Here is a 24,967-nt window from a genome sequence, read left to right on the forward strand (position 1 = left end):
GGCAATCAAGCCTGCAGGGGAAGGCAGTTAGGGGTCACCAGGCCAGCAGAGGAGGGAAGTTGAGGGCGACCGGGCCTACAAGGAAGGGCAGTTGGGGGGGACCCAGGTCTGCAGGGGAAGGCAGTTAAGGGTGACCAGGCCTGCAAGGGAAGGCAGTTGGGGGCAATCAGGCTGGCAGGGGAGCAGTTAGGCTGGCAGGGGAGTGGTTATGGGGTGATCAGGCTGACAGGCAGAAGCAGTTAGGGGCAATCAGGAAGACAGGCAGGAGAGCAGTTGGAAGCCAGCAGTCCTGGATTGTGAGAGGGATGTCCGACTGCCCGTTTAGGCTCGATCCTACCGGGATCGGGTCTAAACGGGCAGTCGGACATCCCTCGAGGGTACCAGATTGGAGAGGGTGCAAGCTGGGCTGAGGAACACAGACCCGCATGCACGAATTTCGTGCACTGGGCCTCTAGTATTTAATAAAAGAAGACATTTTTATCCTGAAAGCATATTTACCCACATTTAAAAATTTAAGGTATTTTATGTGTCAGTAGTAAAAATACAACATTTCTACACTTGTACTTACTAGAATAAAAACAAGAAAACTAGCTTAATTTTCCTATAGTTGTATTTTTAATGAATGGAAACTAGGTTTCCTTTTCCTATTTCAGATTTCACAGTGTACTAGAAGAGGAAGGTCACTATTTTCCAACCATTTCTTCATGACTTGCTATTTAAATTAAAGAGATTGGCACTACCAACTAATGTAGATTTTTTTACTTGCCATAATCTCATTTCTTGAAAACCTACTTTAAAGTTACCATAGTTGGAAGTTAACAGCAAAAGGAGTAGAGGAGTATCTGTCTGACTTTCTTCATATATATATATATATATATATATATATATATATATATATATATACACACACACACACACACACACATATACATATATATATATATATATATATATATACATACACACACACGCACACACACACACATACATACATACATACTAGAGGCCCGATGCACGAAGATTCGTGCAAGAATGGGCCTTCCTTCCCCTGGCTGCCAGCACCGCCTTCACTCTGGCCAGAGCCATCTTTTCGCTCCAGCCCGGAGTGGCCTTTCTGCTACGGCCTGGAGCCACCTTTCCGCCTTCCCATGCTGCCCAGAGGCACGGAGTGGCTGGGGTGGTGCAGAACACCTGCGTCGTCACCCCGGCGATGATGCAAGCATCCCACCCCGGCCCCAGCCGCTCGGCGCCTGTACATGCAAATTAACCTGCCATCTTTGTTGGGTTAATTTGCATACTCACTCCTGATTGGCTGGTGGGCGTTGCGAAGGTATGGTCAATTAACATGTTTCTCTTTATTGGTGTAGATTTATCACATAATAATTACCTATTGATATATCTAGTTTCCTATATTATAAAAGCTAAAAATTAGTATCTCCAGTGTCAATTGATATTAAACTGTGACAGATAGTAATCTTTAATGGTCTCTTTAGAAAGCCAAAATGCATTCTTCATTTTACCAGAGCTGATGTAATGTGTGCATACAAGTATGAGAGACAAGGTTCAAGTGTCTTCCATTCCTGTGGTTTCTAAAATCCAGTGAAGGTTGGTCAAGTACATTTAAATACCTTCACTCCAAGTATCCTATCTAATAAAGGCGTAAGTGACCGTACCTCCGCTACAAAGATGGCGGCCCACATAGCACCAGGGTGGGACGCTAGCGTCGTCACCATGGTGACGACGCTAGCGTCCCATTCACAGGCCGCAGAGGGAGGAAGAGCTGCAGACAGAACGCTGGGCTGCTGGGCAGGGGGCATGCTCAGAGCCGCAGCCCGCGCAGCTTGGAACAAACAGAAGCCCAGCTGACAGAAAGCAGGCAGTGGGCCGGCGGTGAGCTCTGAGCTGCCTCCGTGCGACATAGGACACGCCAAAGAGACAGACGCTGGGCCAGGGGCTGCTCAGAGCCAGGGCTGCTCAGAGCCGCCATTGCGCAGCTTGGGACACGCCCCCGGCCCACCAGAAGGAAGCCCAGATGACAGAAAGTGGCGGTGGGCCGGGGGTGAGCTCTGAGCTGCTGCAGTGTGACTTGGGACACGCCAAACGGACAGACGCTGGGGCCGGGGGGAGCTGCTCAGAGCCGGCGCTGTGCAGCTTGGGACAGGCCCCCGACCCAGCAGATAGAAGCCCAGCTGACAGAAAGCGGTGGGCTGGAGGTGAGCTCTGAGCTGCTGCAGCGCAACTTGGGACACGCCAAGCGGACAGACACTGGGCCAGGGAGCGATGCTGTGCAGCTTGGGACACACCTCCAGCCCAGCAGACAGAAGCGCAGCTGACAGAAAGCAGGGAAGCTGGGCTGAGGGCATGCCCCTGGCACCCCCCGCAGTGCAGCTTGGGGCATGCCCCCAGCCCAGTGGACAGAAGCCCTGGGGACACAATGCAGGAGATCCTCTGTGCATGAACTGCAGAAGAAACACCTTTTCTGAAGCCTCATTGGCTAAGCTCCCTGTAAGCTGCCTCTCACAGTGTTCTGGTAACTTGAGTAATAAGAACCTAAGAAAGTGTTCTAAGGTTTTTCCACACTCCTGGAGGAAAAACAAAGGTCTGCTGCTGGAGGGCTAAGATATGTCATATCCTGCCCTAGCCAGTTTGACTCAGTGGATAGAGCCTCGGCCTGCCCACCGCAGGGTCTGGGTTCGATTCTGATCAAGGGCATGTACCTAGGTTGCAGGCTCCTCCCTAGCCAGGGCCCAGGTCAGGGCTCATGCAGGAGGCAGCCAATCGAAGTATCCCTCTCACATTGATGTTTCTCTCTGTCTTTCCCTCTCTCTTCCAAGCTCTGTAAAAATCAATGGAAACATATCCTCAGGTGAGGATAAAAAAGAAAGAAAGAAAAGAAATGTCATATCCTATGAAAGACACATCTTGAAAGTGCCTAAAGAAAGCTGTCATTTTTTCATGGAGAAGGGACTGGAGTCCGTGTTGGTGAAAACACCTTGGCGGCTGTGACAGTGGCGGCAGGAGTGGGGTGATGGGGCTGGTGCCTTCCCCTGATCAGCCCAGTCACCTCCCGCAGGGGAAGGCCAGACTGCAGCTTAGGCCCGCTCCCCATCAGTAGGACATCTCCTGAGGGCTCCCAGTCTGTCAGAGGGGGCAGGCTTGGCTGAAGGACCCCCCACCCCCCCCCAAGTGCACGAATTTCGTGCACTGGGCCTCTAGTCTACACTAATAAAAGAGCAACATGCAAATTGACCGTCCCTCCGCTGTGCCCAACAGCCAATCAGGAGTATGCAAATTAACCCAACAAAGATGGCAGTGGTCACGGAGCTGGAGCAGGAGGCTTGGGTTGCCCCCGGCGACGGAGGAAGCCAAGCTTCCTGCTGCCCTGGTCACTGCTCAAGGAGTGGCTGGGGGGGGGAGGGAAGGAGGGGCTGGGAGCCTGGTTCGCCGGGGGGCGTGGCCAGCCTAAAAAGAACCCTCAGCCCCTCACCCAGGCTGGCAACACCCCCATGGAGTAAGAGTCCCTGCTGGGGGGCCTGGCCAGCCTGCAAACAGCCCTCAGCCCCTCCCCCCTGCAAACAGCCCTCAGCCCCTGGCCAGGCATCCCAGTGGGACCCCCACCCTGAAAGGGCTGTGGTCAGCCTGAAAATGGCCCTCAGCCCCTCACCCAGGCTGGCCACCTCCCCCATGGAGTAAGAGTCCCCGCTGGGGGGCTTGGCCTGCCTGCAAACAGCTCTCAGCCCCTTACCCAGGCTGGCCAGGCACCCCAGCGGGACCCCCACCCTGAAGGGGGTGTGGCCAGCTTAAAAACGGCCCTCAGCCCCTCACCCAAGCTGACCAAGCCCCCCTAGCGGGGACCCTCACCCCATGGGGGCGTGGCCGGCCTGCAAACCACCACAGGCCCCTTGCCCAGGTTGTCCCATGCCCCAAAGGAACCCCCACCCAATTCCGGGACATACCACCCCACCATGCACGAATTTCATGCACTGGGCCACTACTCCTATATAATAAAAGGATAATATGCAAATTGACCTTAATGGCAGAATGACCGGAATGACTGGTCACTATGACACGCATTGACCACTAAGGGGCAGATGCTCAACCCAGGAGCTGCCCCCTGTGGTCAGTGCACTTCCACAGGGGGAGCGCCACTCAGCCAAAAGCCAGGCTTACAGCTGGCGAGCGCAGCAGCGGTGGCAGGAGCCTCTCCCGCCTCTGCGGCAGTGCTAAGGATGTCCGACTAATGCCTTAGGCCCGCTCCCCACCGGGCCACTAGTCTATTTATAAAGAGAATATTAGCATAGTGGTTAAAGCACAGATTCAGGAATCATATTGACAGAGGGTCAATGTAGGATCCAGAATTTACCAGCTGTGTAACTCTGGGCAAGACAGTTAATCTTCTTGTACTTCACTTCCTTACCCATAAAACAGTGGTAATCATACTTATTACTTCATAAAGTTATTACGAGGATTTACTGAGTTAATACCCAAATGTGCTTAGAAATGTGCCTGGCATACAGTAACCACTACCGTATTTTCCGGCGTGTAAGACAACTGGGTGTATAAGATTTTCCTGGGTTAAAAAGTTGTTTTATATGCCGGAAAATACGGTAGTCCAATATATCTAATCCATTATACCTAATCCCATCAATATAGTCCAATATACCGTATTTTCCGGCATATAAAACCACTTTTTAACCCAGGAAAATCTTATACGCCCAGTCGTCTTATACACCGGAAAGTACGGCATATTAAAAGTCATACCTATATATATAAAAGCCAAGTGACTGGAACAGCAGAACGACCGGAACAACTGGTCACTATGACGCGCACTGTGGCAGCCAACTAGCCCAATGGGGGCCCTGTTCAGCCCCGCCAAACTCCTGCGGCTCCTCCCCAGGCCGGCCCAGCGCCCCCAACCCCAATTGGGGGTGGGGCCAGCCGACCAACTGCCCACAGCCCACTCCCAGCTGGCACCACCCAATTGGCCCCCCCAATTGGGGGCGGGGCTGACGGCCAACCTCCCGCATCCCATCTCCCTGATTGGCCCCCATCAGGGCGGGCCGGCCAGACCCCACCCATGCACAAATTCGTGCACCAGGCCTCTAGTTTTTTTTAATAATATATTTGAACACTCCTCATTGGTATTAAATAAGTAAACCATTTGCTATAATCCTCATAACCTGCAAATAGGTATCACCTCCAATTTATAGCTGAGGACACCAAGTGTGTATTTAAGTAAGTTGCTCAGAACCAAATAATTAATAACTTTAAGAAGTGGGATTCAAATTTGACTCCACAATCTATGTCCCATCTCTGCACCAGACTGTAGTAGAAAGCCAGGTTGTCATCTATTCATTTGTTATATTTTCTCTCAATTGTGAAGACATGCAAACAAAATTCAAGGATAAGCAACCCGGTTAACAGAGTCTGCTAAAAGTAAATGGTAGTACGAGACTAAAAACAACAAAAATTAATCTTCTTCTAAAAATCCTAATTATGTTAACGACAATGATATTTTCCACTTCTGTGAACCACGATTTTGTGGTTGGTAATTAAATCACCATGACTTGTTCACTGTGAAGGAGTGTCACCTTTGCTCGGTTTCCAGTTCGTTCATCTTGCGGTGCTTCTGCTCTAGCTGCTCTTGGAGTTCTTCGATGCGCTGGTTCTCAGTACCTTCCTGCTGCAGGCGAAGCATCTTATTTTCATGTTGCAGTCGAATAAACACCTCCCTGATGTTGACAAGTAAAATTTGTTTTTAAATTGTTTTAAGTGTAAGAAGTTTTACATTAACTTTCTAAAAAGGGAAACGCCTGGCAACTCAATAGCTGTCATTTTAAAATGTTACCAAAGCTTCTGAAAGTTTTTAAATAAAAAGCTATGTACATTATAAGACTATGTCTCAAAAACAATTAGTAAATATTTTAAGGTAAAGATGTAAGATTATGCTACATATTGTTAAATGACTATGCAAATTCCTGAGATAATATGAATTATTTTAATTTTATAATTTAGAAACTATTTACCAAAGCTAACATAGAGCATATCCTTAAAAAACATGTTCAGGAAAAGCAATAGTTTTAAGAAACCACAGTTGGCATACAATTTTTAAATACACTCTTGTGATAATTGCAGTCATATAACTATCTCTAGATATTTTTGTTTTTAGAGAAAAATTTATTAAAGACTTACAAGTTTTTAAAATACAAATGAAAGAAACGATCCTATATAATAAAAGGCTAATATGCAAATTGTCCCCTCGGGAGTTTGACCGCTCGCTATGACATGTGATGACCACCAGGGGACAGTGTGGAATGAAGGAAGGCCCCGGCTGGCAGCTGGGGGAAGGAAGTCTCTGATCGGCCCTGATCGCTGGCCAGGCCTAGGGACCCTACCCATGTACGAATTTCGTACAACGGGCCTCTAGTATTAAATAAAAAAGTAACTATCAACAATAAAAATATATTTAAAAATGAAAATAAATAATGCAGGCCTACCTGCTCCCCTCCTAAGTCCCATTCCCTCAAAATAACCACTATCAATCTCTATTTTTATTCTTCTGAATGCTAGCACTATATTAAACTTTAAAAAATAGGTTCATATGGCCATTTAAAAAATATTAATATCACTATATATTAATAACTAAAAAGTACAAATGGTTTCCGGTTCAGCATGACCAAAAACTGAAATAAAAATCAACAACTTTGTAAACATTATGCTTAATAAAAGAAGCCAGTCACAAAAGGCCACATATTGTATGATTCCATGTATATAAAATATCCATTACAGGCAAATCAACAGAGACAGAAGTAGATAACTGGTTGCCTGGAGATGGACATAGAGGAGAGGCAGGAGTGGGAAATAACTGCTATTTATGTCAAGTTATCTTTTGGAGGAATAAAAAATGTTCTGAAATTTGATAGCATTAATTGTTGCACAGTTCATGACTAGACTAAAACCCACCAAATTCTACACCTTTAAATAGGTGAATCTCAATAAAGCCATTTAAATAAAGTATAGAGTTTGCAGTACTGAATAAATACAGCTGTCACGAAAGAAAGGAAAAGAAAAACATAAAAATACCAGATTATTCAAATGTCTAAGTAAACATAGCAGTAAAACCTAAGATAAAAGATGGGTCAAGAGGAACCTCTAAATTTGTATTTTAACTTCTGCTTAATCCTCCTTCTATTATTGACAGCTCCTGTCCTTTTCTTTTTACCATCTGGATTTGAATGCCATGTATTAAGATTTTCCAGAGGTTCAGAATAAGGGAAAAAAAAAGTTCAACACAATAAAGGGTCATATTTTAAAAACTAGAATATGTTCAGTCAGTTAGGTTGTAAAATTTTACTTATCATAAATTTGAAACTGGTATAGTAGCAATAACAAGCTGACTTAGAAAGCTTAAGCAGCGCTGGCTGGTGTTGCTCAATGGATGGAGTGTTGGCCTGAGCACCAAAGGGCTGAGGGTTCAATTCTCAGTCAAGGGCATGTACCTGCGTTGCAGGTTCAATCTGCACCTGCTTGGGATATGTGCAGGAGGCAACCAATACATGTGTGTCTCTCTCCCTTCCTTCTGTCTTCCCTCCCTCCCTTCCACTCTCTCTAAAAACCAATGGAAAAAAGATCCTTGGATGAGGACTAACAACAACAAAAAAAGACATCATATATTTCTAATATTAAGTATAGATTATCAATTAATAAAAACAAATTTACCTATATTCCACTGGCATAATCTCAGCAGCAAGATTCTCATAACTTTTTGCAGCAGATGCATCTAAATAACAACAAAATAGATGAATATTTCAGTATCTCTACCATTAAAAAAAAAAGTTTCTTGCCGAAACCGGTTTAGCTCAGTGGATAGAGCGTCGGCCTGCGGACTCAAGGGTCCCAGGTTCGATTCCGGTCAAGGGCATGTACCTTGGTTGCGGGCACATCCCCAGTCGGGGGTGTGCAAGAGGCAGCTGATCGATGTTTCTCTCTCATCGATGTTTCTAACTCTCTATCCCTCTCTCTTCCTCTCTGTAAAAAATCAATAAAATATATTAAAAAAAAAAAGTTTCTGAATTCAACAAAATTTACCTGTTTGGTTTAGGTGATCCTGTTGTACTTGTGAACATCGAAGCTCTTCATTCGTTTCTTTCAGTGTATCACGCTGTTCTATTAGTCTCTAAAAAAGAATTGTTCATGTAAGCAAAATTTTTAATTATGCCCATAGGTGGTATACTGTATGCTTATAATAATTTATTTTAAGTTAATTTGATAATTGTTGCTTAATTTAAAATGGCAATGTTTTAGTTTTAGTGCTAAGGAGTAATTTTCTCTTGTATAAATCATATAACTATATAGTTTTTGTATAACACAACGCTTGTGATCTCCCTATTACATAGTTTGTCTCTGAACCAAATGAATGTAATTATGCAACATAGTACAAATATACAACTGCAGAGTAATAATAATTAAAAAAAAAGCATGGAGTTTGGCAGCAAATAGACTGTGGCTTGAATTCCAGTTTCACTCCTTCCTAGCTATATTATCTAGGGCAGGCGTCCTCAAACTACGGCCCACGGGCCACATGCGGGTGTTTTTGCCGTTTTGTTTTTTTACTTCAAAATAAGATATGTGCAGTGTGCATAGGAATTTGTTCATAGTTTTTTTTATACTATAGTCCGGCCCTCCAACGGTCTGAGGGACAGTGAACTGGCCCCGTTTAAAAAGTTTGAGGACCCTGATGTAGGACAAGAGATGTGGCTTTCTGGCTTTAGTATCCTCATTATCAAAACAGGAATACTGACATATACAAACCCTTTAAAAGGTGTTTTGAGCAACAAATAAGATAATGTTTGTCAAGTACACAGAATATAGTTTTATGTGTAAAAGATGCTGGAGAATTGTTATTTCTTTTTATCACTGGTGTGAAACTCTACTGAAAAAGTGATAAGTAGCATCCTGGAAGTATGAATTTGTGGGTTAATATCTTAAAATCATTGCAATTACTAACCACACTACTAAGTAACCACATTAATACAAAAAAAGACAAAAATCATATATCTCAATGAACCAGAAAAAGCATATGACAAATTCTAACACCCTTTCATGATAAGAATATGAAACGAAAAACTTCCTCAACTTCATAAATGGTTATCTACAAAACAAAACAACAGCAATAAAAAACACATGGCTAAAATGTGCATAATGGTGAATGACGCTTTCTCCCTAATATTAGAACCAAAAGAATGATGGCCACTCTTGATACTTCTATTCAACATGGTACTTGAAGTTCTGGCCATGGCAATTTGACAAGAAAAAGAAAAAGGCATTCAAAGTGCAAAGCAAGAAATAAAACTATTTCTCTTTGCAGATATCCTGATCTTTTATCTATAAAATCCTAGAGAACCCACTAAAAACTATGAGAAATATGAAGTGAATTCCACAAGATTGCAAAATGCAATATCAATGTACAATAATAAATTGTATTTCTATACATTAGCAATAGAAAAATCAAAAAAAGAAAATAATCTATATATATAAAAGCCCAGTGACCATTAAGGCAGAACTACCGAAAGAACCAGAATGACCAGTCGCTACTATGCACACTGAACACCAGGGGGAAGACACTCAACACAGGAGCTGCCCCCTGGTGGTCAGTGCGCTCCCCCAGCAGGAGTGCCACTCAGCCAGAAGCCAGGCTCACGGCTGGCAAGCGCAGCGGCGGTGGCGGGTGCCCCTCCTGCCTCCGAGGCAGTGCTAAGGGAGCAGTGAGCCAAGTGGTAAGGAGCGAGCAGACAGGCAGTTAGGAATGAGGGTTCCTGGATTGTAAGAGGGACATCCCCCGAGGGGTCCCGGATTGTGAGAGGGTGCAGGCCGGGCTCACGAACATCCCCCCCCCCCCCGCTGTGCACAAATTTCGTGCATTGGGCATCTGGTTTCATTTATAATAGCAACAAAAATAAAACACTCAGAAATAAAAATTTTTAAAGTCTAAATCTTATATAATAAAAACCATAAAACATTGTTGAAAGAAGCTAAAAACCAAAATAAATAGAATGTGATCCAACATTTAAGGATGAGAAACTTAATACCATTAAGGTGGCAATATTTCCAAATTCATCTACAGATTCAGACAATCCCATCTTTAAAAAGAACAAACTTGGAGAGCTCATACTTGCCAATTTTAAAACTTAGTGGTACTAGCATCAAGCTAGACATACAATCAGTGACAAATAAAGTCCAGAAATAAACTCTTACATTTATGGTCAAAATTATTTTTACTTTTAATAATCAATTAATAGATATTAATTTTGCCCCCCAAAATTGAGGTGGAATATTCCCTTCTCCCACTCCTATGCTGCCTAGTTTCCCTCATTATTAGCATCTTGCATTAGTATAGTTACTTATAAGAACAGATGAACCAATATTGATACACTATTACTATTAACTAATGGTTACAGTTTACACATTAGAGTTCACTCTACTTTACTTTTATGAGTTTTGACAAATGTATAATGTATCCATCATTACAGTCTCATGGCCAATTGATTTTTAACATGGGTACCAAAACAATTCAATGGAGGAAAGAACAGTCTTGTCAACAAATCATGCTAGGACACTTACACCATATACAAAAATTAACTCAAAATTGATCAAACTAAATATAAAACCAAGAAATACAAAACACCTAAAAGAAAACACAGGAGTAAATCTTTATATCCTCAAATTATTCAATGCTTTCACAGAAACACTACCTACAAAAGCACATATAACAAGAGGGGGGAAAAAAAAGATAATTGTGACTTCATCAAATAAAAATTATTTGGTAAACAGTAACATCAAGAAAGTGAGAAGATAATGCACAGAATAGAAGAAAAATATTTGTAAGTCATATATCTGACAAGGATATGTATCTAGAATATATAAAGAAGTTTAAAAATCAATAATTAAAAAGCAAATAATCTAAATCAAACACGAGCAAAAAATCTGAAGAGACATTTCTATTCAAATGGCCAATAAGCACATGAAAAGATGCACAACATCATTAGTCATTAGGAACCTACAGATCAAACCCACAATGACATACCACTTCATACATAGGGGAAAATTAAAGCTAAAAATAGTAAGTATTGGTAAGGATATGTACAAACTGGAACCTTCAAAAATTGCTGGTGAGAGTAAAAAATGGTTCATCCACTTTAGAAAACAGTCTAGTTCTTTAAACAGTTAAACTCAGTTATCATATGACCAAGCAATACCATTCCAGTCTCAAAAAATGAAAACATATGTCCAAATAAAAAACTTGCATATAAATGTTCATGGCCACATTATCTGTTTAATAATGAAAAAGTAGAAATAGCCCAAAAGACCATAACCTGATGAACAGATAAATCAAGTGTCGTATATCCATAAAATGGAGTATTACTCAGCAGTAAAAATGAAGCACTGATATATGCTATGACATGGATGAACCTTGAAAGCATTATGCTAACTATGGAACCAAGTCACAAGACCGCCAAGTGTATGATTACATATTCTGGATAGAGTAGGCAAATCTATAGAGAGAGATTACTGGTTGCAACAGCTGGAGTGAGGGGGGCCAGAATGCAGAATAACCACTAAGAGGCATAAGGTTCTTTCTGAAGTGCTGTCAGTGTTCTAAAATGTGATTGTGGTGTCGGTTGCACAAACTGTGAATATACTAAACCCCACTGAATTGTATATTGTAAGTTGACAAAATTTATGGTATGTAAATTTTCCTATATAATAAAAGGCTAATATGCAAATCGACCGAACAGTGGAACAACCGGTCTCTATGATGCAGGCACTGATCACCAGGGGGCAGACACTCAACACAGGAGCTGCCCCCTGGTGGTCAGTGCGCTCCCACAGGGGGAGCACCACTCAGCCAGAAGCCAGGCTCATGGCTGGCAAGCGCAGCAATGGTGGCGGGAGCCTCTCCTGCCTCTGCAGCAGCACTAAGGATGTCCGACTGCTGGCTTAGATGGGGAGCGGGCCTAAGCCATCAGTCAAACATCCCCCAAGGGCTCCCAGACTGCGAGACAGCGCAGGATGGGCTGAGGGACCCCTCCACGCCGAGTGCACAAATTTCATGCACTGGGCCTCTAATATCTTAATAAAGCTGCTAAAAACGGCATCTACAGTCCTCACTTTCAAGGAGTTGATAGTCCTGAGTTGAATAACATTAAATCAAGACGTATGACCTCGGCTCTGTCACTTGATCTTCCCTTGTGAAGAAAACTATCAAAACTGCATGAAGAATTTTTACAAGACTTTCTTTTACACCAACAACTTCAATTTGAAGACAGAAGAACTGATATATATCACTTCTATTCTTAGAAGAGCAAGGATCACATTAAAATCTAAAAGCAAACAGACATATTATTTATCAATTATAGTGATGTTTACCTCTTTTTCCTTAAGTAAAGCTTCATGTTTTTCTTCAAGCCGCTTCATTTCAAATGCTAGTGTGTCCGCCCTTTTGGATTCAGAGGAAAGTTTACTGTGTAGATCCTGAACCTTTTGTCAGAAACAAAAGTAAAACACAAGAATATAGGATAATGATCGTTTGATTTCAGAGCTCAATGAATGAAAAACTGATTGTAAATAAAATTATAGTAAGATTATAGTCTAAGTCTAAACATTTGTGGAAATAGCATGTAGATAAGAAGAATTAACAAATTTTAAAACACCCAAATAACAGTTTAGACAAAAAACACTATCAGCCTTCTACTGTTTCCATAGGTTGGATGATAAATAACAAAACAGAATTTTTTAGGTTACAGTTCCATTATCTAGGCTTTTATCACTGGTTGCCAGAAATCTTAAAAAAATAAAAATAAACTATCTAAAAAAATATATATACACTCAGATCCAATAAAAACATCAAAGACCTAGATAATTCAAACTCAAAATCAACCCTTGAACTGAAATTATACATAGAAGAAATTTATCATAAGTTCACACTTTACTATAGGCAATGTTTCTTCACTTCTGTGCAAATGGAATAACGAAGTTGAGGTCTTTAGATTTTAATGATTAAAAAAATTAAGATTTTTTTTACCTGTCTCTTGTATGTTTCTAATTGTGTACGTGCTGCATTTGCCTTCTTTAATTCTTCTTCTAAGCTGACTGTATTGTGCATATACATCATGTTTGTTTCCTGCAACGTTTTCACCTGCTTTCGAAGGTCATTCAGATCTTGTAGCTTTTGACGATATATCTCAACTGTGGACTCCAGCTTATTTGCTTTATCAGAGGTAGCCCTATAATGATAAAGACTAAATATTACTGTGTGAAAACTAGCAAATGCACATCATTTTCTTCTGGCTGAAAAATGAGTCTTTCAAATAAACTCTCGATTGGCAAAAAAAGAAAAGAAAGAAAGAGAGACAGAGTAATAAACTTTGTGAGAACTTTGGAACCAGACTCAGGCATAACACTATCTATAATTCAGCCTTTTTGTTACAAAGGCTTTTTTTAAAAAGGCTTCAAATTTGACACACTAAATAATAAAACTGTTTCAAGGACTAGCATGCTGTATAAAAAGAATGGTTTTGTAAATATAATCGAACAATTCTGAGCTACTCTATAGATTATGGACCAATTGTGCTTTGTGCATAAATAACATTTAGTGAAGTTTTATTTCAAGTAAGTGATATGCTTTGTATGTTAATTCAATTTATACTTTGTCTCGTAAAGCACTTCCCTTTAGAGTTGTGCTTACCTGACCAATTGAGCCAGAGCAAAAACAAACAAGCAAACCAAATCACTTCACTCTCAGGTGCAGGTTCAAATAAATGGTTATAAGGATTTTGTTTCAAATGGACATTAAAAAATGTGCATCAAAATGGCTGATTAAGAAATTGTAACCGAAACTATAAATAGCACGTGGATAGTCTATTTATTTAAACAACATTTTATAAGCAAAGCTAACTATAAATTTTATATTGTCAAATACAATTAAGAGAACGCTGGGATGATCCTGAAATAAATGTTAGCATTCTTATCTGTATTTATGTATTTATTTTAGCAAATACCAAAATATGAATTGTGAGAGTGTGCATTTCCTTACATAAAAATTCAACAGGATAAACTAATGAGTAGATAGAGGTAAAGATAAAAGTAACTTACAAACTTTTAAGAAAAAAGGTATCATTTTATTTAGGTTTATCGGTTCTAATATAAAATTGTCCTAAGAAGAATTGAAAATTATCTTTAAGTTGCAATTATCATCAACAAGCCTTAAAGACTAGGAGCTTGAATAAAAATTGATCAATACGCGACACACAGGGGTAAATCTAAGAATCACTGATTAAAATATGGAATACTGAAATGAAAGTAATAACTTAGAAGTGACAATCCTACTTAGACATGCCATACCTAAGAACATCAATTTCATCTTTCAGGGCTCTTGTTTCCTCAGCAAGACTAGTCAATTCATCATTCCTATGCTGAAATTCAATTAGTTGCTTTTCAAGTTCTTCACAGTGAACACGGTAATCATCTTTTGCAGCTTCAAGCCTTGCATAAAGGAAACAAATTAGATATTAATAATTCAATTTCCATCATTTACTTTCTCACTGAGACTTGAGGTTAACAAGACTTACTTCTACATTATTTTAAATCCTGAATTCAAAGAAGAAAGACTAAAGAAATAAGGTACTTTGGAGTTCTTGCTTTTCAAATAGACATGAGAAGTAAATAATGTTCTGAATTTTCATTTTCACTTCTGAAACATTTGTGTTTGGTTATCTCTAGTCCAAACAGGAATTTAATTTCAAAAGATGAAGAGGATGTATAGATATATATTAAAATTACTCAAAAATATACATAGCATATAATGTAGCAAAATATTAACTCTTTGTAGACTGGGATAAATTAACAATTAATACTTCAAGCCCTACTGCAACAACAAAAACTAAAGTGACAATACAGTGATTAAAATGAAATATTAAAAAATTAGTTGACCAATCTCCAAAAATGCAGGAAAGGAAGAAAAAAACACACAAAACAATAGATATGAAAAATAAAAATGGCATATTGACAGACAGACCTAAATATAACCATATCAAAAATTACATGAAAGCAAAGGGACTAAAATGCATCAATCCTAATTACAAGAGACATATTAAACATAAAGACACAATTAAATGTAAAAAGATAAAAAAATAACATGCAAACAGTAAGAGAAAGCTAGGGTGATTTGTTACTATTAAACAATAAATTATAAGACAAAAGGCATTACCAAAGATAAAGAAATATTTCGTAATTATAAAAGGCTTAATTCATCAGAAAGACATATAAAAGTATGTATACCTAAAAACAGAGTTTTAACATACATGAAGCAAAACTGACAAAATCAAAATTAGAAATCCATAAATCCATAATCATTGTTGAAAATTTTAAACACCAGTCTCCCAATAAATGATAGAACTAAACAAAAATATCAGTAAAAATGTAGAAGAGATCTGGATAACACTATTAACCAGCTTGATTTAACTGACATTTATAAAACATCAGTCAAAAACTAAAGAACACACATTATTTGCAAGTACACATGGAATACTGACCACACTAAAATATGATGAGCAATAAAAAAGGATCAGAAATATAAGAAGATTGAAATTTCATGGAATATGTTCTCTAATGACAAAAAAATTAAATCAGAAATCAGTCACAATAAGAAACCTAGGCCCAGCCAGCATGGCTCAGTGGTTGAGCGTAGACCTATGAACTAGGACATCACGGTTCAATTCCTGGTCAGGGCATATGCCCGAATTGTGGGCTCGATCCCCAGTGTGGAGTATGCAGGAGGTAGCCTATTAATGATTCTCCCTCATCATTGATGTTTCTATCTCTCTCTCCCTCTTCCTTTGTCTCTGAAATCAATAAAAATATATATTTTTTTAAATTAGAAATCTAAAAAAAGCCTTAAATATTGGGAAATTACACAACACATTTTTAAATAATCCATCAGTCAAGGAAGAAATGACAAAGGAAATTAGAAAATATTTCAAACTTAATAACAACAAAAATACAGCCAAACAAGTTTTGGGAACAAAGCTAAAACAGTGCTTAAAGGAAAATTTATAGTTTTAAAGACTTATATTAGAAATGAAGAAAAATTTAAAATTAATCATCTATGACTCAACCTTAAGAGGCTAGAAAAAGAATAAATTGAATTCAAAGTAAAAGGCAAGAAATAAAGAATATATCTAAAACTAATAATGTAAAAAGCAACTTTTCAGAGTAACGTTTTAAGTTCATTTGTAATAGCATCAACAATAAAAATACTTGAAATAAAATTAATAAGACATATAAGACTTCAATTATGGAAACAACACAGCATTGCTGAGAGAAATTAAAGACTTAAATAAATGAAGATGCCATATTCATAGAAATTCTCAATATAGTTGATATCAATTATATACAGTCCAAATCACAAAAGGTATTTTTAACAGAAATTGACTAGCTGACAAACCCACCAATGAAAAAGAAAAAGACCCAAATTTTATGTTTAGATCTTTTTTCACAGAGGTGCCAAAGCAATGAAGCAAAATAAAAATCATTTCAACTGATGATATTGGAGCAAGTAGGTACTCAGATGCACAATAAAAATAAAACTTGACCTGATCACCTCACACTATTTTCAAAAATCGATTCAAGATGAACCACAGACCTACACGTAAAAGATAAAACCATGAAGTTCTAGGAGAAAATACTAGAGACTATCATCACGACATGGAAGCAGACAAAGATTTCTTGGACAGAACACAAAAAGCAACAATCTTAAAATATTGATAAATCAGACTTCATCTAAGAACCTTTATAAATACTATTTAAAAATGAAAAGGCAAGCCACAGAATGGGTGAAATATTACATATATCTGACAAAGGATTTATATCCTGAATGTGTATTTTTAAAACTCCTATAACTAAAAATAAGACAACCAAGTTTAAAAATAGGCTTTCTGTGTGAAGAGATAATTCACATAGTATGATATATTGCCAATAAGCCCATGAAAAAGGGCTTAACCCATCATTAGTTATCAGGAAAATGCCAATTAAAGCCACAATTAGATATCCCTAACATATTCCGTGAAATAGCTACAATTAAGACGACTGATAAGACCATATGCAGCAGAGCAACTAGAGCAACCAGCAGTAAACACAGGCAGTGGAGATGTAAAATGGTATGACCACTTTGGAAGTTTTGCCAGTCTTTTTTAAAACCAAACACTGACCTACTCAGCAATATCACTCTATGCATTTCCCAATGAAAAATGAAAACATTTACAAAATTTTTTGTATTCCAATGTTCATACCAGCTTTATTTCTATTAGCCCAAATCTGAAAAACCAAATGTCCATCTAAAGAAAAATGGATAGCCCAGCCAGTGTGGATCAGCAGTAGAGCACTGACTTATGAACCAGGAGATCAAGGTTCAATTCCTGGTCAGGGCACATGCCCAGGTTTTGGGCTCAATCTTAGGTGGGTGGTGTACTGGGAGCAGCGAATGGATGATTCTCTCTCATCATTGATATTTCTATCTCTTTCTCTCCCTTCCTCTCTGAAATCAATAAAAATATAAAAAAATAAAGGAAATGGATAAACAAAGTGTGATATAATGTGGAATAATTCCATATCTACACTAATAAAAGGGAAACATGCAAATTGAATGTCCCTCCACTACGCCCACCAGCCAACCAGGAGCGAGTATGCAAATTAACCCAACAAAGATGAAGGTTAATTTGCATATGCAGGTACGGAGCGAAGGCTGAAGACTGTGTAGAAGAAAGCCAAGCACTGCAGAAGGGAGTGAAGCGGCAGAGAAGGGAGTGAGGCAGCAGAGATGGGAGGGAGCAAGGCAGCGGAGATGGGAGGGAGCAAGGCAGCGGAGATGGCCACATGAAGCCCTATTCTTGCAGGAATCTTCCTGCAACGGGCCTCTAGTAATAGAATAATACTCAACAATAAAAAATGATGAATTATTGATACATTCAACATGAATCGCACAAACATGCTAATAAACAAAAGAATCAGTCACCAAAGAGTTCATACTGCATGATTCAATTTATATGGAGAGCTCTATATGAGAGAAAAGGAATCCATGGTGAAAAATAATCAGAAGAGTAAATAGCTCTGGGAGGTAGGGACTGACTGGGAAGAAGCATAAGGAAACTCTACGCAGTGACAGAAATGATTTATCCAATGATAAAAGTGTGACTTACACAGATGTCGGCATTTGTTAAATCATGCCAAATTGTACTCAGTATTTACTCATTTCACAATATGTAAATGTTATCTTGTAAAAAGAACTGTAAACATACCGAAGTCTATTATTAGCTTGCATTAGCAATTCTTAAATTACTTTCTGTGTATTTTGGGGTTGAGTAAATATACTGAGGAAAATGTAAGGCAGGTTTCTGGCTGTTGGAGTAGGAAGTTACCATATCAAAATGGAGATCAGAATGAACCCTGAAGTCACTGGACTAAAATAAAAGAGGTCAATATAAACTGATTTTTCATAATTGTAAACATAAAAAATAAATCCAGATATGTTTATACACAAGTGTGTGAACGTGGGCAAGTATGAACCTGTGCAAGTGCATCTACTTGCTCTGTACACCAGAGTGGCCTAGGAGCAGTGATAGAAAAATCCATCTGGAGCATAGATCTTTGTTTCTAAATACCATTCTCCACTAAAAGAAATCAGGCTACTTGGAGAAATGGCAGATTCCAGAGGTGGGAAAGGGAAAGGAGATGAGTCGGGAACACTGGTATTGCCAGAATGGAAGAAAATGCTCAAAGAAGAAAAGTGACATATTTAAAGAGCACAGCGTGTTCAAATCTGTGGGACAATATGAACATTAAAATAAATGCCAGAAATGGATTTATAGTACATTAAGAATCCAGACTAAATGCAATGCATGATCCTAAATCAGATTCTGAATCAGGAAAAAAAAAAATAGCTATAAAAGATATTGAGATAACTGATGGAATTTGAATATGATCTGTGGATTGGATAATAATATTACATCATTGTCAATTTTTCTAAACTTGATCAATATACTGTTATTTATAAGAGAACTAGAAGCCCGGTGCAGGAAATTCGTGCACTCAGGGAGGGTGGGAGGGTCCTTCAGCCTGGCCTGCGCCCTTTCACAGTCCCGGAGCCCCGTGATTGATCGCCCCGCAGAGTGAGGCCCCGCCCACTACCGCTGGCCAAGTAGCCTGGGCCTCCCTCTGCAAGGCGATCGTGGGGCCCCCGACCAATCACATCACATCCGCCTTGGCGCCAGCAGTCAGTGCTGGGTCGCTGCAGCGCCCTCAACCCAGGAGGGACCGAGAGGTCAGCAGTTCAGCCCATTCACCAGTCCCTGCCCTCTCAAGCCTGCTGCGCATGCAGCCTGGCATTCGTCATTTTGGACGTTACGGACCCTGGCTCTTTATATATTAGGATGTCCTTATTCTTAGAAAACACATACCAAAGCAGATAGAGATAAAGGGGAATGTCTCTAACTTATTCTCAAATAGTTCAGAAAAAAATATGTTTATACACTAGTATATAAAAATATAGAGACACTGCTAAATAGAAAGAAAACTGTAAAATATTGAATCTGAGTGAAAGGTATAAAGGGATTCCTTATACAATTCTTGCAACTTTTTTTGTAAGTTTAAATTATGTCCAAACAAAGAAACAAAAAGAGCATATACAGTATAACAAGAGTACCTGCTCTCAGGCCACAGAGTGCAAGGCTCAGTGGCAAGCACACAAAAAACCATCAATGTTTGTTTTTGTTTTTTTATTTAAATACATTTTATTGATTTTTTACAGAGAGGAAGAGAGAGGGATAGAGAGTTAGAAACATCGATGAGAGAGAAACATCGATGAGAGAAAAACATCGATAAGCTGCCTCCTGCACACCCCCTACTGGGGATGTGCCCGCAACCAAGGTACATGCCCTTGACCGGAATCGAACCTGGGACCTTTCAGTCCGCAGGCCGACGCTCTATCCACTGAGCCAAACCGGTTTCGGCAAAACCATCAATGTTTACTAAAAGTAAGATGTACATGAAAATCAAAAGCAACTCTTTAGTATCAGGTTTACATTTTTTTCAAGTTATTATCAAGTTCCCTGTACTAAGTAACACCCCATTCTCACTAGGCTTCAGCAATCACTCCTTTAAACTCCTAGTGAACTTGCCTATGACCTTCATTTGGCGCTTATCACATGTTATTTTAAATGGTTCACTTTTATATATGTATCCCACTTGCCTTACTGGACTATAAGCCCTGTGAGGTCAGGAATCACTTACAATAGCTTAATCAGTGTCCTAAACATGCTTTATAATGTAACTAGAGGCCCGGTGCACGAAATTCGTGCATGGAGGGGGTTGTCCCTCAGCCCAGCCTGTACCTTCGCCAATATGGGATCCCTCAAGGGATGTCCGACTGCCCGGTGGGATCAGGCCTAAACAGGCAGTCGGACATCCCTCTCACAGTCCAGGACTGCTGGCTCCCAACTGCTTGCCTGCCTGCCTTCCTGATTGCCCCTAACCACTTCTGCCTGCCAGCCTGATCACCCCCTAACCACTCTGCTGCCAGCCTGTTTGCCCCCAACTTCCCTCCTCTGCCAGCCTGGTCACCCCTAACTGCCCTCTCCTGCAGGGTTGATCACCTCCAACTGCCCTCCCTTGCAGGCCTGGTCCCTCTCAACTGCCCTCCCTTGCAGGCCGGGTGCCTCCCAACTGCCCTCTCCTGCTGGCCATCTTGTGGTGGCCATCTTGTGTCCACATGGGGGCAGGATCTTTGACCACATGGGGGCAGCGATATTGTGTGCTGCAGTGATGATAAATCTGCAGATTACTCTTTTATTAGATAGGATTAGTTGTAGATATGATTCTTTAGCTATCAGCTTAATAAGACTCTATAAAATGATTTCAACTAAAAATGCTACCTGAAGTTTTCTTCCTGTAATTGCTCTAGTTGTAACTGTGCATGAAAAAACTTTTTTGCAACCATTGTGTTTGGATCATCAAAAGATCCATCCAACTGGTCAAGTTTTTCATTCATCATCGCATTCTCAGAAACCAGTGAATTCTTTTCATCTTGAAGTGCAGTCACCTAAAAAAAGACAAATACACAAATATAAGCATCAATAGCAAAAAGCTTGTAGTCCAGAGTTCCGGGTTCTAATTCTGGCAAACCCATTAAATTAGCTTGGGCAAAATAATTTCTAGGATCCTTCCAACTCTAGAAATCTGGAAATCTGGGTCTAGGAGGTTCCAAACAGAAGAAATAAGATTAATTTGATTAACATAGAAAACAGAGTGTGTGTATATATACATTGTGTGTGTGTGTACACACACACACACACACTCTCTAGAGTCTAGAGGCCCGGTGAATGCAAGTCGTGCACTGGGGGGGGGGGGGGGGGGGGAGGCGGAGGGGCCTGGTCTTTCAGTCCGGATTGCAAGAGGGCGCAGGCCAGGCCGAGGGACCCCACAGGTGCATGATCAGGGCTGGGAAGGGACGCAGGAGGTTGGCCAGCCAGGGAGGGACTGTGGGAGGGCTCCAGAGCATGTCCAGCCCATCTCACTCAGTCCCTATCAGCTGTACCCCAGCAGCAAGCTAACCTACTGGTCATTTTGGACGTTACGGACCCTGGCTCTGCCCCCTGTGGTCAGTGCACATAATAGTGACTGGTCGACCTGTTGACTGCCTGCTCCCTGGTGGTCAGTGCACACGATAGTGAGTGGTTGAACAGCCTTAGCATATCATTAGCATATTACGCTTTGATTGATTGAATGGATGACTGGATAACCGGACACTTAGCATATTAGGCTTTTATTATATAGGATAAGGAAAATATTTCCAAAATGTTATGCTTGCCTTGGTTCCAAAAAGAAAATTTTTCTAAGTCTCTAAACTGTGATATATCAATTAACTTTGAAAATTAATTTGTTCCCATTTTAGTTATAAATTTATTTTTAGGATGCTATTACCTAGTAAGCCAAAATACATAGACATATGCACAAAGTTATCATTTTAGTTTCATAGCAGAAAATGATCAGTTGTACATCAAGTCTTCAGGGGACAAATACATTATTTAGTTTATGAATCAATAACAACAATCTGAATTAAATTTATATGTACATTGAGACTGTTCTTTTATTTAAAACTAGAGGCCCGGTGCATGATATCATGCGTGATAAGGGTCCCTAGGCCTAGCCTGCGATCAGGGCCACCTTCCACCGGCTCGCCCGTCCCCAGTCCCACCCTGCCGCCGCTACCCACCGTGATTCCCTGTTCACCATCCAGCAATTGGAGCCTGCGGGCCGGAGGGAGGGACTGAGAGGTGGTCAGTGCACCTCAAAGCGACTGATCGAGCAGTCGTTCTGGTCCTTACACTGTTGTGGTGGCTGGGATTTTATTATATAGGATGGGTAACAATATGTAACTTTAAAATCACATCAATATTAGTACCAGATGTTTTCCTACTTTACTTACATATTTATGTAACAAGCATGATTTGCTCTCTTGTTCTACTTGTTTTCATTTTAAAACACCTTTAAAATTTTACAGCAAGGCTGTGACTTTTTATAAAGCCATAAGTTTACATTTGATTTTATTGAGATTTTTTAAAAAAACAAAAAAACAAAACTGGAGCTGCCCTGGCCAGGTGGCTCAATTGGTTGGAGCATCGTCCCATACACCAAAAAGTTTTGGGTTCAATTCCCAGTCAGATACCTAGTTTGTAGGTTCGATCCCTGCCCAGTCCAGGCACATATGGGAGGCAACCGATTGATGTTTCTCTCTCACATCCATGTTTCTCTCTCTTCCCCTTCCTCTCTCTAAAAATCAATAAAAACATACCCTACCCTTGAATGAGGATTTACACACACACACACACACACACACACACACACACACGCAAAAATAAACTTGACCTATCATGATTTTTGACATATTGTACAAGTTTGGTATTTTTATTTTCAAAAGGTATATTTAACGTAATCCACTTATGTGAATGAGACTATATATTCACACATTGAGCTAATAACAGGAAATTAAAATTCTTAATTTTACCTTAAATACACTTATAGGAAAATTACAGACATTGTCCTCCAAATGAGAAACACAAAAAAAGTCTGGAAAACTGTCCCCAGGCAGCTATAGAAGGAAACAATTATCCCTCCTTGTCATGAAAGCAGTTTAGTGACTATTATCTGTCATGTATAATCCTAAGTGACTGACATACAAAAAAGAATAAGAGTTTGTGCCCTTAAGATCCTTACAATAGAAACATAAACAAAAATTAAGTCTACACATAGCATATTATGATGGTACAATTAACCATTTGTATAGTTTTAAGACTTACTGCATAACTTCTACAATTGCATCTTCACATAATAGCAACAATGATATATCTATGCAAACATGTGCCAGGCCTTGTTCTTAGTGCTTTATGTATATTAACTCACTTAATACTCATAATCACTCTGAGAGATATATAATATTATCACATCATTTCTTGACAGATGTGATAGAAATTAAGATGAAGTATAGAAATTAAGTGATTTGCTTGAGAGGATATAAACAGTTAATATCATGGCCAGGTTCTGGATATAGGTGGCCTGGTTTGAAAATTTATCTCTTTAACCATTCATTATTGTTTCTTAAATCAAGTTTATTCTGCTAAACAGATAAACACAAGAATTATATATGCATGTGTTAATATTCACATACATGTTAGCAAAACAAAATTGACACTCACAGTTATTGGGAGTCAAGCACTTCTAAGTACTTCTAACCATCACCTCACTTAATATACAAAAACTATTAAGTAGATACTTTAATTTCCCCTTTTTACAAAAGAAAAAACTAAGACCACATCTAAATACTAGTTAAAATTCTATAATTAGAATGATCTTTTCAAAGTAGTTAAGCCAGCAATTTTCAATTATAAAGAAAAATAATTATGAAAATCATGCTGGAATATTCAAACCTTTAATACAGTCTTTTAATGGGCCCTCTATGAAATGAAACCCAACCTCCAATACACTTTGCCAATTACCTAATTAAAATTAAACTCTGGTACATTTAAAATGGGAACTTTCTTAGATTGGGTTTCTTTTCCGCACCTGCATATCCAGTTCTTGGCATCTCTGCCTCAGTTCTTCTTTTTCTGCAAGTGCTTCCTGAAGTTCTTCCAGGGCCCTTTTAAGCTGAAATATAAAATGTCCTAATTGTTAGTAAATCATGTTTTGATACAAACTGAAAAATATACTTTTATCATAACATAAGATGTACACTGATATTGGAAAAGGTATTTAAATTTTACCTATTAACAAATAAGTCTTAATATTTTGTTTTTATGTGATATTTACATAATATCATTAACATTTAAGGCTAAGGTAACGTAGAAATAAAATTTTATGTAAATCCTTGTGAAATATTTAAGCAAAAGAGTATTAGTGGATGCACTGTTTAATTTCAACAAAGAAAAAAATTAGAATACAAGTTTAAATTTAAATCTTTCTGAGAGAAAAATACCCTTTCCTTTATAACCAGAATGGGTTATATCCTGGCGGAGAGGGTATTTTCTCTCATTAAGAAAGTCATATAATAGAGCCACGGAAAGGAGACTCGAGTACAGGGTCTTTGAGCTGTTTCTTCAATATTAAGAGAGGAAAGCAAATGTGACAAAAATTATATTACCTTAGTACATAAATTTGAACTCAGCAAAATTTTTTATAAATTGTCTACTATTTTATAACCATACTAGAGGCCTGGTGCACGAAATTTGTGAACGGGGGGGAGGGGTTTCCCCTCAGCCCAGCTTGCACCCTCTCCAATCCAGGACCCCTCGGGGGATGTCCGACTGCCAGTTTAGGCCCGATCTGTAAAGCGGCAGTGGGACATCCCTCTCAAAATCCAGTA

At 39.6% G+C, this 24,967-nt stretch overlaps 1 protein-coding gene across 1 annotated transcript in view; it reads right to left on the reverse strand.

Annotated features, from left to right (window-relative positions):
* Positions 1-24,967, reverse strand: part of HOOK1 (hook microtubule tethering protein 1) — a 75,576-nt gene that overhangs the window by 18,718 nt on the left and 31,891 nt on the right. The window contains exons 8-15 of the mRNA XM_079776860.1: positions 24,169-24,252; positions 20,982-21,148; positions 14,401-14,541; positions 13,082-13,283; positions 12,427-12,537; positions 8,089-8,176; positions 7,720-7,780; positions 5,592-5,732 (exon numbers count right to left, since the gene is read on the reverse strand). Coding sequence (XP_079632986.1) covers positions 5,592-5,732; positions 7,720-7,780; positions 8,089-8,176; positions 12,427-12,537; positions 13,082-13,283; positions 14,401-14,541; positions 20,982-21,148; positions 24,169-24,252 — 995 coding nt within the window. The remainder of the gene's footprint in view (positions 1-5,591; positions 5,733-7,719; positions 7,781-8,088; positions 8,177-12,426; positions 12,538-13,081; positions 13,284-14,400; positions 14,542-20,981; positions 21,149-24,168; positions 24,253-24,967) is intronic.

This window comes from Cnephaeus nilssonii, assembly GCF_951640355.1.
Source record: "Cnephaeus nilssonii genome assembly, chromosome: 7".
Classification (NCBI taxonomy): domain Eukaryota; kingdom Metazoa; phylum Chordata; class Mammalia; order Chiroptera; family Vespertilionidae; genus Cnephaeus; species Cnephaeus nilssonii.